This window comes from Chrysemys picta, chromosome 13 (genome assembly GCF_011386835.1).
Source record: "Chrysemys picta bellii isolate R12L10 chromosome 13, ASM1138683v2, whole genome shotgun sequence".
NCBI classification, from domain to species: Eukaryota; Metazoa; Chordata; order Testudines; family Emydidae; genus Chrysemys; species Chrysemys picta.
The window spans coordinates 24774731-24789786 of NC_088803.1; the positions used below are offsets into that span (position 1 = coordinate 24774731).

General features: G+C 50.3%; 1 protein-coding gene across 12 annotated transcripts in view; it reads left to right on the forward strand.

Annotated features, from left to right (window-relative positions):
* The window catches only part of CHD6 (chromodomain helicase DNA binding protein 6), a 203331-nt gene that overhangs the window by 69984 nt on the left and 118291 nt on the right, over nucleotides 1–15056 (forward strand). For 10 of the 12 annotated variants that reach the window (XR_010592225.1, XM_065565660.1, XM_024105115.3 and 7 more), the window contains one exon: nucleotides 8304–8359. The exons of the other annotated variants lie outside the window; for them this stretch is intronic. Coding sequence is in view for 9 of the 10 variants with exons in the window: in XM_065565660.1 (XP_065421732.1) it covers nucleotides 8327–8359 (33 nt within the window). In the remaining variant the exon portion in view is untranslated. The remainder of the gene's footprint in view (nucleotides 1–8303; nucleotides 8360–15056) is intronic. 12 annotated transcript variants of the gene reach the window in all.

Genomic DNA, 15056 nt, shown 5'->3' on the forward strand with positions numbered 1-15056 from the left:
AATACAGCCTGGTGGGACTGTGGATGGGAAGGGCTGCAGGTTGCTGAGCTGCAGCAGAGCTAGTGATTATATCCCACTTCATGATGGGAAAGAAATAGTTCAAGCCTCCTGTTGGCGCTGCTGCACTCTACCCAGACTAAAACACCATTCCCAGCTGTCTGAGGGTCCGGTGGTGACCCATGGGGGAGATATTGTGCTGGCAGCGCAATGTAGGCATCAGCTATGAGATTTTGAGCTTGGGCTCCAGTTCCCTGGGTCTAGGAGCACCTAGATTTGCTCCCATACTGTGTACTGTAACAAGTGGATGTGCTGGCCCTTTGAGGTAGACTGACAATCAAGCACTGCTCTGTCCCTGCAGCAAAGCATGCTGGGACTTGTAATCTAGAGGGAAGTCTTGGAATTAGGTGCTGGCAAGTAACGCTGGGAAATGGAACTGGGGATAAAACCGTCTCCTTCCCTCTGAGCAGAGTGCCTGGATGGAGCAGGAGCTGCTCCTAGGGCTGTTCAGGTTGGAGACCAGTGAAGAGGACAGAGCTGTGGGTTTCTCCATGCAAAGAGTCAATGGAAGAGCTGAAGAGGGGCTATGGAAGAAGGGAGGGTCAAGGACACTGAGGAGGTGCGGGTTGGTTAGCCAGTGAGTTAGACAGAGAAGCCCAAGGGAAAAGCTGCTGGGTGTAGCTTTAGAGAAGGTGGAGTGGGACAGGACTGGATGCCCACTTCATGGTGTGGGGCCCCAGGGTGGAACCCTCTAATGAGGGTGGGCAGGAGCTCCCTCCTGGCTTGGAGGGACCCTGCAGGAGGAGAAGCGTTGGTGGAGTGATACAGACTCTGGAAGGGGAATACGTCTGACTTTAGGAAAAGCTCCATTTTCCAAAGATGGGAGGGGAATCATGCCACACCCACCTCACTGTGCCCTGGCCTCATGCTGCCATGTGTTGAAAATATTTCTTCCATTCGCAGGAATCACTTGGGTGCCTTGTTGCTGCTGGGTGCCTGGGCAAAGCAAGACACAGGACCAACTGTACAGTGCTGGAAGGAGACATGGGGATGCCATTCAATCCAGTGTGTGTCATAGATAGAATAGTACTATCAGCCCTGGGCCTCTGGGTTTCACTGTCCACTGTGAGAGCTAATGGCTTGGAGAGCTAGTGATTGGTTACATGCTGCTTTGTGGCATGGGGTGGATTGACACCAGTGCATTTCCTACCACGCACTCCATGGCTGTGGACCAAAGTTTTCACTTAAAAACAAACCAGAACCCAGACAGATTTCTAGCACTTCTGGTTACAAGGCTACACTCAAGATGGGATGTTCTTCTAAATGCTCTGCTCTAGGAATTATTTTGAGGGAGGTCCCTGACATGTGTTAGATGGGAGGTCACACTCTGTGATCACTGTGGTCTCTTCTGGCCTTGGAATCCATCAATCTTCAAAAGCTCATCTGAGTGTGAACAGGTGCAGTGCTGTCTACAGGGAGCCTGAAAAAAACAGTTAATGGAATGACAGTTAACTCTGGAACATAACGATGGCAACGTGAATGTCAGCTTTGTTGCTGATTGTGTTAGCAGACACATCCAGCTTCAGTGATGTGCTCATCTTGCAGCCCAAGATCCCTCCCACTGGGGACTCACATGTTCATGGGGAAGGGAGGCTTGCTTAAAAGGCAGGGAGCACAGGTTAGTGAGCTACCTGTCCAAAAGTACAGTTAAAATTCTCTTCCCCAGATGTTGCATAGGGTGCCTGGATCAGGTGTGGGCTTGCCTGGCATAGGGTTTGGCTCATGTTTGGGGTACATGCTGCCAGTTGGAGCCCTGTGCTTGCTGCCCCCCACAGCCATGGCTTGCTTTCCCAGGCTGTTTGAATAGTATGAATAGGGAATACCTGAGCCTCCAGAGCACGGTTTAACCCCCTGGAGGGAACATGGGACTTGTTCACTCTGAGGTCTTAGTCTGAACTTCCGTGCCTGACTAGTGGAAGGGTTCGGTTGCCTGGCAGCCACATGCTGCGTGGGGGCATTAGTGTTAATGCCGAGGTATGTAAGAGTCGGACTAGGCCAGTGCCCTGCAGCCAGCAGCGAATCAACTTGCAGGGCCCATTGGCTTCCCATATCCTTTGTAGAGAGGGAGGGGGAGGAGGAGGTGAAGGCCGATGGGGTGGGGATGTGCTGCAGCCTGGGAGGAGGAGGTGGTGGCCCTGTGTTCTCTTTCTGTAACTAAATCACCGGCAGGGATGGGGGACTGGGGATGGGCAAAAGAAAACCTAATGCACTGGAAGGAGGGTTTGCAGCAGGTGGCCACAATGTGAACAGACGGATCTGACAGCAAGATCCATGCAAGAGCTGTCTGCTACTGAGGCTAGTCTGGAGGCTGCTCTTCAGAGGAGGATTCCTCCCCCGCTGGTTATCAGAGCAGGATCTGGCTTGCCGGTTTGTTTACGATTTTCCTGGTGCCAGTTATCACCCGACTTCTGGCATGGCCATGGCTACTGGGGAAGTATAGCTGTGTCTCCCCACAGAGCGTATGTGGGAGAAGACACCTGGGTGAGAAGAGGCTCAGGCCTGCTCAGTGTCCCCAGCCTCAAGCACAGGAGCCTCTGCACATGGGAGAGGGTGCAGGGGAAACCTGTGGCTTCTCATATCTGGAAAGAACTATCGCCCAGCTGAGCCCCACTCCCCATCCCATCAAGAATGGGGGCTGGGGAGCAGGAAAACATGGAATGAGGAGATCTCCAGAATAACCAGGGGATGGGGAGAGACTGGGGAATGGAGATGGGGTGGGAAGCACCAATACAAGGGGAGGAGGAGAGAGCCAGGCAGGACAAGGACTGGCCTTAAATTAGGGGCCAAGACCGCCTTCTTGACCGCACCCCCAGGAGAGTTAAGCCCTGCCACTCCCTCAAATGGCTTTAGGGCACCTCCTCTGTGAGGGAGGGGGAACCATTACCCTGGCAGCTCCCTCTCTCCAAAGCCGCGCTGGCGCTCTGAGGTGAGATTAACCCTGCTAGCGGTGCAACGGGACTCTGGGCTAGTGGTGGTGCACTGGAGTCTGGCTTCACCCACTGGATCTGGCAGACTGAATTCCCAGCTCTAGCAGGGCGCATTGGGAAGGTGGCATTGCCCAGTGAGATCTCACAGCCTTGCACGCAGATATATGGAAATAGACCAGCTCACGCCTGTCCTACTGGCACCCTGAACCCATCTCTTCACCAGGTGTGCCCAGGGCAGAGCTATTGCCACAGCTGTGTTTTCTCATTAGGATGCCAGGAAATGAGAAACAATGAGCCCCTTATCTCACATGCCTGGGGCAGGTAGCAGCAGAGAGCTTCCAGCATACTGTGCCATGTTAAGCTGCTTCTTGTCTCTGTGCTAGCCAGTCCATAATGCCTGCGCCTGCGCTGCTTGTCATGTGGGAAGTTCTTGATCCTGGGGCTTTGTCTGGGACAGGTACTCAGCTGAGGAATGCAGAACCAGTTTGGGCTGAGAAACCTGAGACCACGAAGGAGCCCTTAGTGACTCCTAACTTAAGTGGCTGACTTAGAACAACGCTTCCTTAGCTCTCGTCCCCTAATGCCCCTACTCTACTTGCGCTACATTGATGACATCTTCATCATCTGGACCCATGGAAAAGAAGCCCTTGAGGAATTCCACCATGATTTCAATAATTTCCATCCCACCATCAACTTCAGCCTAGATCAATCCACACAAGCAGTCCATTTCCTGGACACTACTGTGCTAATAAGCGATGGTCACATAAATACCACCCTATACCGGAAACCTACTGACCGCTACGCTTACCTACATGCCTCCAGCTTCCATCCAGGACACACCACACGATCCATTGTCTACAGCCAAGCTCTAAGATATAACCGCATTTGCTCCAGTCCCTCAGACAGAGACAAGCACTTATAAGATCTCTATCAAGCATTCTTAAAACTACAATACCCACCTGCTGAAGTGAAAAAACAGATTGACAGAGCCAGACGAGTACCCAGAAGTCACCTCCTACAAGACAGGCCCAACAAAGAAAATAACAGAACACCACTAGCTGTCGCCTTCAGCTCCCAACTAAAACCTCTCCAGCGCATCATCAAAGATCTACAACCTATCCTGAAAGATGATCCCTCACTCTCACAGATCTTGGGAGACAGACCTGTCCTCGCTTACAGACAACCCCCCCAACCTAAAGCAAATACTCACCAGCAACCACACATCACTGAACAAAAACACTGACCCAGGAACCTATCCTTGTAACAAAGCCCGATGCCAACTCTGTCCACCTATCTATTCAAGTGACATCATCATAGGACCTAATCACATCAGCCATACCATCAGGGGCTCATTCACCTGCACATCTACCAATGCGATATATGCCATCATGTGCCAGCAATGCCCCTCTGCCATGTATATTGGCTAAACCGGACAGTCTCTACGCAAAAGAATTAATGGACACAAATCTGACATCAGGAATCATAATACTCAAAAACCAGTGGGAGAACACTTTAACCTGTCTGGTCATTCAATGATAGACCTGCGGGTGGCTATTTTACAACAGAAAAACTTCAAAAACAGACTCCAACGAGAGACTGCTGAGCTGGAATTGATATGCAAACTAGATACAATCAATTTAGGATTGACTAAGGACTGGGAATGGCTGAGCCATTACAAACATTGACTCTATCTCCCCTTGTAAGTATTCTCGCACTTCTTATCAAACTGTCTGTACTGGGCTAGCTTGATTATCACTTCAGAAGTTTTTTTTCACTTACTTAATTGGCCTCTCAGAGTTGGTAAGACAACTCCCACCTATTCATGCTCTCTGTATGTGTGTATATATATCTCCTCAATATATGTTCCATTCTATGCATCCGAAGAAGTGGGCTGTAGTCCACGAAAGCTTATGCTCTAATAAATTTGTTAGTCTCTAAGGTGCCACAAGTACTCCTGTTCTTTTTGTGGATACAGACTAACACGGCTGCTACTCTGAAACCTCTTAGTGACTCCTGTGAGTCTAGCAGCAAAACACCTCTGCCCAAAGCCTGTACCAAGCCCTATACATGAGCCTGGCAAAGGGCTCTTCAGAAGGTGGAGCTCCTGGGGGGGTGACATTGTACACGTGGGCAATGGCTGGTGGATTCACATAGCACCTACTAGTCCTGCTCTTTCCCAGCCTTTCCCCCTGTGTGCTAGGCTGCAGGGAGCTGCCATCGAGCTGAGCTCTATGGTGCATAGGGCTGTAACCCTGTGCTCAGTGGGTTCCACGAATCCTGCCTCCTCCTGCAAAGTAGAACTGTGCTGGTCCCACCACATCCAGGAGGCTGGAGGGACCAGGACGTGTCCTGGAGCATGTTGCAGGAGGAGGAGTTGACCTGGTTAGCTGACACTGTCAAGCAGTGTTGCTGCCCAACACTCTACATTGGTTACAGTTGCTCACTCAGAGCTTTCAAAGGCACTTTCTGAGCCCTCTTTCTTCTGTACCTGCCCCCTGTTTTGGTGTATTGCAGCATGTGAACGGGACACTTCTCCATGTGGATCTGCTCTGCAGCATGAGGAGCAGGGGAGGGGCCTTGCTACATCCCTTCATTGGTGATGCAAATGCTGAGATGGAGAGTCCCTACTCACACTGGCAGCCGAGTGCCAGACTGAGGGGTGCTGCTGGCCAGTGCTGCAGGAGGAACAGAAATTGGCTTTCTGTTAGGCTGCTAGGCTTTGATTCTCCCCCCCCCCCCTTATTGGCAGCTGCATGGACCATTTCCTTCTCCTTTGTGTCTTCCCCCTCCTACTCTGCCCCAGGTTCCAGAGCCTGGAATGGTCTGGGCCTGGTTCTGGAGTGAGAACATCCTTCTAGACCCCTCCTTGCAGTCCATCAAGTTCCCTCAACCACTCCTCCTCTGCCTAAGGCAGTGACCCCAGAGGTGTATTGATCTCTGCAGGGGAGGGGGACAGGGCTGACTAGGCAGTGCCCAATAGGGAGATAACTGATTGCTTTGGGGTGGGGATGGGGGTTTGGGAACCTTGTGTGCAACTGACATCCCCTTTTACGCAGTTTTATGGATGTGGGGCTTCCAAGGCACCAAAATGTGTCCACTGGGGGAGGGGGCCTGTCCGTGTGTTCTTGTATCTGTGTTTCTGCCGCTCGCCTTTGAGTTTTGTCTCTTGTTTTGCAGATGAATCTCTGAGACCAAAAATATTTTAGAAAGTTCTGTTTCAAGCTGTTAATAAGTTTTGTCAGTTTGTTTATGTTCATTCTATGCAGCAGTGGGAGTGTCAGGGTAGGAGGGACAGGCAGATTCAGGGGTGACCAGGGACTACCTTGGCTTTTCCTGGGTGTGAATGGCCCTGGCAGGGGAGTGGCTGGTGGGATGATGGAGCCAGCATTCTGAGCTGTCACAGAAGGGGGAGCAGGAGTAACAACTACATCAGCGCTTGCTGTCTGTGCTGGTGCTATCCTATGGTGCAGGGCATGTTGCTTAGTGGTGCTCAGAGCAAGTGCAATCACTTAAAGGCATGGTGCAAACACCACATTTGTGCACAGCTGTGGGCACTTTGTGGATGGGAGATGTGTTACTGGTGTATTAGGAGGTTGCTTTGGAGCTGGCAATGCCAAAATGCTCTAGAGTAGAGAAGGAGAGAGCTGGTAGCAACCCCTATATTCAAGTTGTCTAATATTTTCCATTACAAAGGATTCTTGCAACCTTTTCTTTGAGAAATGTTCGTCTCACTATTGTTTACAGCTGGCATTTGATGTTCAGCAGGGGAAAGGCCCTCAGGCCACAGAAGTGTCTGTTCTTTGGGCTTATCTACGTGGAGAAATTTGCCAGTATAATTAATTATACCACTCTAGTTATACTGGTATAACTCTTAGTCCAGAACAAGAAGAGCAATATAATTATACCAGTATAGTTATGCTGGTAATTTTCCCCGTGTAGAACAGACCCAAATCCCATGAAATTCTGTTCAGCTTTTGCTGAGATGTGAACTGTTACAAGCAGCTGTGGTGGTGTTCCTTTCTGTGATGGTGTTCTTCTGGGGAGAGTTGCCAGAATCACTGAACACAGGAACCTTCTACAGCAGGGCCCATGCTACCACCGCAGCAGCAGCAAACACGGCACTGGAAATGTCTGAGAGCTGTCTGAGCAACAGGGTGGAAGAGACCTGGGCTGGGCTTACTCCCCTGGACCTGTCAATGGCCCTAATGGCCCTTCCTCCTCCTCCTCTGGGGTCATGACATGGGGCTGGTCCCCATTCCCCTCAATTCTGTTACCACCAGCTAGCGTGGGTCACAGTCTGTGCTGCGATGCTGAAGGTTTGGGGTTTGAATATTTTTTTCCAAAATAAATGCTTCACTGCTCCTAACTCAGCATCTGGAGTCCAGCGCCCATGATCGTGGCAGCCCATTGCTGATGGGCTGCCCTTCAGTGACAAACGTGTGTGTGTGTGCATGAGGGGAGGAACAGGCAAGCACTGTTCAATAAGGAAACAATTTCAAGCCCAGGTTTCCAAAGCGTGGTTACGAACACACACACCAGAAGGAAGGAGCTGAAGTGCTGTCGAAACAACGGGGGGAAGAGGTTTCTCCTTGGTTTATAACTCATGCTTGCCCTCTCTGATTCTTTCCCTTTTGTTTTCCCCGTTTGGCAAGGTTTTTAATTGTTCTTCCTTTCCAGTGAAGTTGGTGTGGATGACACCTGTCTGTGGTTCACTCTGTGGGTAGTGCACTGGTCTCTACGGTAACTGAGAAGGTGTCTGTGTTAACTTGCCTTCTCTCTGCTGGCTTTGAGCATCTGAGCAGAAGTCCTGCTTGACACACAGCACTGCCCTGTTTTCACTGGAGGTGTGATTTTAAGCTGATTTAGTTAAACAGTTGCCAGTGTGTATGTGGACATTCATGTCTGCTTAGCTTGCTTCGGTAAATTTACAGGCACAAACTGAAGTGCTGTAACCAGCCTCAAACCCGTAGAATTGTTTGCACCATTTAACTCACGTAGGTTTGACTGTACAATGTGTGTGTGTGTGTGTGTGTGTGTGTGTGTGTGTGTGTGGGCAAGGCCTAAAGCTCTGTGTTTTGTCAAGGTCTGGTAAACAGTGACTATTATGTCTGTGACAAGTTGGTGGATGCCTGTTTATCAGGAGATGTAGACCGTAAATACTATTCCCCATCCCTGCTAATAATATTCCAGCATGGTTAAGGTTTGTCCTGCCCGTTTCACTAGAGTTCATGCAGTCAGTCAGGGGGCATTATGCTGAAAGGCTTCCAGCACTGATGCTACACTGATCTTTACTGTGAGTGTTTGTGTTGTGTTTTGCAGAAGTAACATTCATCCTCAAGTTGATGATAATGAAAATACAGAAGAAAGAAAAGCAGGTTTGTGACCCCCTCTCCTTCACCTAAATCAGTCTGTGAGGCTTCAGTGCCTCGTCATGTGTGAGAGTGGTGGCTGCAGCAAGCCCACCTACAGCCTGTGTTTGTTGTGTAGCCAAGAGGTGTGTGTGCATTTCCAGCTTTCAGTCCCTCTTGTCAGGGCCACGGACCTGTGCTTTGAAATGTAACTGGGGCTTGGGGCATATATATCTCTGCTTGGGGCAAGGGCAGAGAGTGGGATTTATTTTCCATTTAATAAACAAGACACACTTAATTGTTTGTGTTAGCCTGGGTAGCGAAGCTCCTACCATTCCAGCTTGTCTGGCTCCACAACCACTGTGATTTAGAAAAAACGGTAAAGTTGTTACAATAAGTGCTAATAAATAACCGTCCCAGATAAAGCTGGAAGTGGAGAGGGGTTGGGGCAGGGGGAGGGGAGGCCTGTAGTACCAGCTCAGGAACCCTGCCCAGTTCAGAAATAATCCTGGCCACCAAGCCTCTGACCCTTGACTCTGACCTGCTGAATCTGGTACTACGATACAAATTGAATGAATAAATCTGCTACTGGAGGAGATTTATGAGCTGCTGGTCATTGTCTCTGCTATTTGCACAGGGAGAAGCTGCCCCTGGGCTCTGTGATAAAGGGATAGAACCTGTTCAATGTACGGAGACTCTGCCTCTGGGGTGAAAGGTGTTTGTAGGGTGTAAAACAAGCCAGTCTGCCCTTCATGGATTTGTGTCCATGCTGTTTTTAATGGGAAACCATTAAAGTGAGCATCTAACAATGGGATAAATCTCTTAAAGGGAGTGGGAGCCTCTTTCAGCCTACTCAGAAGCAAAGCCCACAGGGCAGCAGCTAACCCCTTTCTGGGGTCTGGCCTTAACGACAAAGAAATGAATAATAACAAAGCTCAGCTCAAGCCACCTTCACTGCTTCTGGTGCTCTTCTCTCAGGACTGCTCAGCCCACACGCTAGATCCTCTCTCTCTCTCCAGGTAGCCACTGCCATCCCCCTTTTACCGTGCACTCCTTTTGTAAGAATCACATCTGCTCTGGATGATTTGATTCTTACAAGCGGAGTATTTTAGTTAGTATAGGAATAATTTTGTTCCAGTGGCTTTGATCATGGTATTTGTTTGATTCTTATATCAGTGATTTTTATAAATGGAGTGCACTGTATCTGGTTTGGATAGTGAACCACCCACCCCATGGAGTCAGCAAAGCCCACTCAGCCCTTTCCCAGCAGAGTGCATGCTGCCAGCAAGATTTAATGTGTACCAAGGGAAGGGAGCCTGGTAAAAATGCTTCCTCGTTGGCAGCCTTTTCCCAGGTTTGGTTAGCTTGCAGATTGCTGGCGGGTGTTCCCTTGAAACAGTGGCATCAGATGGGATTCCTGTAGTGATGGGTCCTGAACCACCGGAGCAAAGGCAAAGAGACATTGGGCCAGGTTCTGACCTTACTTTTTCTGGTGTAATTCCACAGCAACTTGCCTCAGAATCTTCTCATTCAAGAGCTGCCCATTGCCACTCCTAGACCTGTGCTCTCTCTGCTTTGGAGTGGGCTGCTCTGCTATTGTACCAGAGAAGGGAGAAGTTTCTACTGTCTGTCCTGGAAAATCACAGCAGCAGGGTGCCCTTCCCACAGCCCTACCTGCTTTCCTGCCTCCAGACACTACTCCCGAGTGTGCATGGAGACAGAATGGAGAGCAGCAGGCAGCTTCGCTTATGTGTGGGGTAGGGGTGTAGTGCAGACCAGGACAAACAAAAGTGTTGCAGGAGCTGGTGCTTCCAGAGGGAGTGGGGGAGCCAGTGGGGCTTCTCCAGAATGAGGTGAATCTCTTACAGCTCCCGTTCCTGTGGGTGAGGCTGGTGTAACACCCTAGTGTTGGAAAGCACCTCTTTCCCCCCAGTGCATCTGTGCCTTAACTAGGAAGGAGCAGTCCAGAGAATGAGGATGGATGGCATAGTGTGGTCAGCAGCCAGAGTTTAAGGCCAGAAGAGAGCACCAGATCATCTAGTCCAGCTGTTCTCAAACTGTGGGTTGGGACCCCAAAGTGGGTTGGGACCCTGTTTTAATGAGGTCGCTAGGGCTGCCGTTAGACTTCCTGGGGCCCGGGGCCAAAGCTGGGGCCCGAGCCCCACCGCTCGAGGCCAAAGCTGAAACCCGAGGGCTTCAGCCTTGGGTTGTGGAGCACAGGTTACAGCCCCTTGCCTGGGGCTGAAGCCCTTGAGCTTTGGCTTTGGCCCCCCTGCACGGGGCGGTGGGCCTCTTGCTTTGGTCCCCCACCCAGGGTGGTGGGGCTCAGACAGGCTCAGACTTTGGTCCCTCCTCCTGGGGTCGTGTAGTAATTTTTGTTGTCTGAAATGGGTCAGGGTGCAATGAAGTTTGAGAATCCCTGATCTAGTCTGACCTTTGTATAGCACGGGCCACCAACCCCAGCAGCACCCATACATGAACCCAACAACCGAAATCAGGCCGAAGTATTACAGACTTCAGCACTTGGCTCTGTTAGTCAGAGAGCCAGAGAGAACCAGAGAGCCTGTTAGTGTGAGGCAGCCTGAGTGGTGCCAAGCAGGGGGGATGCGCTACACTCTCTGGGCATACCTTGCCTGGCCTGGAGTGCTAGGCTGGTGGGCCTTCTCCTTCTGAGGAGCTTTCCCTGCTGCCCAGGCTGGCCCCAGCCCCTCCATCCTCGTCTGCACAAATAATTCATGAACAGAAGCCATTTCTGCCAGTAAGTAAATGCCAAGAGTCTGCCAGGCCAGGGCCAGGTGTGGCTGTGGGTGAGCATGGCCTGGGTGGGAGACAATCAGCTCTCTGCCATACAAGGGGCTGTCTGTGTGTGGAACAGCCAGTCTCATGGCACTGTCAGCTCGTCCAGCTGTTAGCCAGAAATGCCTTAGGGATTTCTACAGGGCTGGAAGAAACCTGGGCTAGGTAGTGAGGCTGCAGGGAAGGTCCCTGTGTAGCCTTTGGGGCTGGGAGTCCTGGATGAAAGGGCAGCGGCACTCCTCTCCTCCCCTCCCCTCCCCTCCCCTCCCTGGGGCTGGATCTCTGAGCTGGAACACCTTCAAGCCTGACTGAGCTTCCACTTTCAAGTGGACCAGACTCCTCCCAATAGAGATGCCTGTCAGTGTGGCATCCCAGTAGAGCCTCAGGGCCATTGCTCCTGGCAGCCTTCTCTATGTGGACTCTGGAGAGGATGTGGCACTCACAGAGTTTTAACAGGCCCTGTGTGTGGCTCAGGGGCTGCATTCACTTCTGCATGTGTCCCCCATCCATATCTGTTTTCCCCTTTGTCGTCTCAGGGTGTGTGTGCATGTGCCCGTGAAAGAGATGTTAGGCAGAACGTTGAGCTCAGATGTGTTGCAGGCTCTGAGGTGAGGAGATGCCGCTTTCTCCCTTTGGAGATGGATTCGCTAACTGCTTGCTTCCTTTGGAAATCCCATCTCAAATTACTTTGCTGGCCAGTGCATTTGAAAAGCCTGGTGTGCTGTTAACATTATCAGTTGTTGACTGCAAGGCCTGACTTAGCATTCCAAAGTCTTCCTCGGTCATCTGGATCTCTTGGTATAGGATTCCTTTCTCCTTGAGGAGTCAGGTTTTGTCATCTTGGTTTGTTTTGCCTGTTGTAGTTGGGGGCTAGAAATGCCAGGCCTTGCACACAGACCTGTTCTCACTATTTATATTACTAAGTGGTCTGATATCCGTGGATCATTTGTTAGTGCTGTGTTTGCGTCTCCTTCCTTCCCTGTTAATGCACGAGAAATGAGTATCTGTCAGCTGCTGTGAGTAACCTTTGAAATCTGTCACCTTTCCATGTGATTTGTGGAACGCCCAACCTGGAGGCCCTTATCCTGGTGGGGTGGGAGTGGGGTGAGGGTTTAGAATCTGATTTATGCATGTTACTGCTTTGGGGGTGGGGAACAGATTTATTTGCTGGGTTTAAGGCTCCAGCAGCTTGTTTTCCCTCCCTCCCCTCACGGTTTCTTCATGGGAAGGACACATGGAAGTCTGTGCTCTGCTCTCCCTAGGGCATCGAGTGGCTCCCTCTACCGCTGGCTTTCTTTTTGCCAAGCCACATTATTGAATAATGTGAGAACTGCAGAAATAAAGCAAATTGAGTTATTTCACAGAGCCTGCAAATTTCCTTATCCTATAGATATGGAAATAACTAGACTCGTCCCTTATATTAGGAGCCTGAGCTCAAGCACATCTGAATTTTCAGAGCTCTAAGCAGCATTACTTGTCCATCAGAAGGAGAAGCGATGGGAAGGGGACAGGTTTCTTCGCTTCTGCTTTAATCTGAGGGTTTCACTCCATGTCTCAGAAATGGAGATGCCAAAGCTGTGAATTGCCTACCCCCTGGGTGGTGCCAACTGATGGATCTGGTGGGTGCTCTACAGTGGGTAACTTGTCTAGGACAAGCAGATATAAGGGTATTATGATGTATGTCTTTATGCAGTGAGAACCATGAAGAGGACACAACAGGTGTCTCAGGGTGGTTCTTCAAGTGATGGTCCTGATGTGTATTCCACATGTGCGTACACATATGTACATGATGCGCCTAAGTCTGGAGATTTTTAGCAAGCAGTGGTCACTGGTCTGCACCCACATAATGGAAGGGAGCACAAAAGTCTCTTTTTAAGGGCCCCAAAAAGGTGACGGGTGGAATAATTCATCTTCTCATTATTTTTTCCCACCAATTAGGCCTAATTTCCAAATTTTGTAATTTCCTAATTTTTGGTCCATTGATTTCCAGTCCTCTGGTACTCTTGTTTAGCAGTCATAATCTTAACACAGTCCTTGAATGGTGTCAGTAGACCCTTTCTGTTTAAATTAATTCAGTCTTTCTGTCTCCTCACATCTTTTCTTAAACAGTTTTATATAACTGATTATTGTGACAATTCATGACAATATTTTTCACAGTTGAGCTCACAGTTAGGGTAAATTTGTAGGTCCAGTTATTACAATAGACCTGTGTTCCCTGTAAGCTGCGCACTTGGGCGGCCTCGCAGGAGAGATTCAAGTGCCACCCAGCTGATTAGGAGAGCAGGCACAGCCGGCAGCATGTGTTCAGGTGCCCCTCCTCCCATCACATTGGTCTGTCCTGCAGCTGCTCCCAGGAGCCGGGACCCTCCTGCTGGTTGTGCAGAGCGGGAGGGGGGGAAGGGAGGCAGGTGCTGATGTCAGGGTGTCCCCCTTCCCCCACCTCTGTATCCGATCTCTGCAGAGCAGGGCAGAGGGGACAGCCTGGCTCAGGAGGACTTGGAGCTTCTGAGGTGTGAATGGTGAGTGGCTGAATGCCTTTCTTAAAGAGACAGTGCTGTTTCAGAGATTTCCCCAGCAGCTAGTTCACACAGTCTCTCTCTCTCTCTCTCTCCCACTCCCCCTGTCCATGTACCCCATCTCTGCAGAGTGGGGGAGGGGAGACAACAGGGCTCAGGACAGAGCAGGAGAGCTTTTAGTGAGTGTCTTAAAGAGACAGCACACGGCTTTCCCCAGCAGCCAGTCCTGGCTGGAATAATTATTCCTATGGTAACTTTTAAAAGATATATATTATACCTAGGTTTTTTGTTTCTAGTGGTGGCGCACATAGGCACATACCTCGGCGCACATAAAATTTATTCCGCATGTGGATGGAAAAAATTAGAGGGAACATTGCAACAGACCCCAGGGACATGGGCTAGACCCTATTGTTGAAATTTCCCTCTGCTGAGTGCTGGCTGATTGTAACAAATCCCATAATCCAGCCCCATGGTCCATCCCAGCCTTGATACCTTGCCTGGCTGGGTCCTGTTAGAGTTGTTAACTAACACATGATACCATTGGTAACTCCTAAACATTGCTAGAGTCTCTGTATTGCTAGGGTCTCTTATCTGTGGTGCTTAGCTAAATACCAAGGTGATGGGCACCGTTGAAATACCATTGACAGATGGATGAGGTCTCCGTTCACAGATCCTCTTTGAGGGCACTGGGTCTGCCCCAGAACATGGGTATCAGCTTTTCTGTCCTCAGTTTGCTCACTGCTCTCTTCAGCCCCCGCCTCTGTCCTGCCAAACACATTGTAGTGATAAAGACACAAGCACTTCATGTTCCCCTGTGCGTAGAGCTGGGTAACGGATGCACAGCTGTGTCCTCCTAGCAGCTCCTATACGGTGAGACCAGCCCTTCTGTCTGTGAGAGCTGCCTTGTCCAGACTCCCTGCGATGAGGCCTTGATCTTGGCTGGAACCTCTAGGGGTAACTCATAAGAACCTAAGAACAGCCATACTGGGTCAGACGAATGGTCCATCTAACCTAGTGTCCTGTCTTCTAACAGTGGCCAGTGCCGGATGCTTCAGAGGGAATGAACAGAACCAGGCAATCATCTAGTGATCCATCCCCCGTCGTCCACTCCCAGCTTCTGGCAGTCAGAGGCTAGGGGACACCCAGAGCATGGGGTTGCATCCCTGACCATGTTGGCCAATAGCCATTGATGAACCTATCCTCCATGAACTCCTCATTCTTTTTTCAACTCCCTAGGGTGCCCTTTGGTAATGACTGGTGGTGCCTGCCTGTCTCCAGACTCCCAGTCACTGGAGTTCTCCATCTCCTCATGCTGAGTTTGCAGGATATGTTGGTCCATTTTTGTGGCAGCAAGTCCCATCTTCCATTCCCTTCTGGTGTCACTTCCATGCTGCTGTCTGAACACAGGGCTT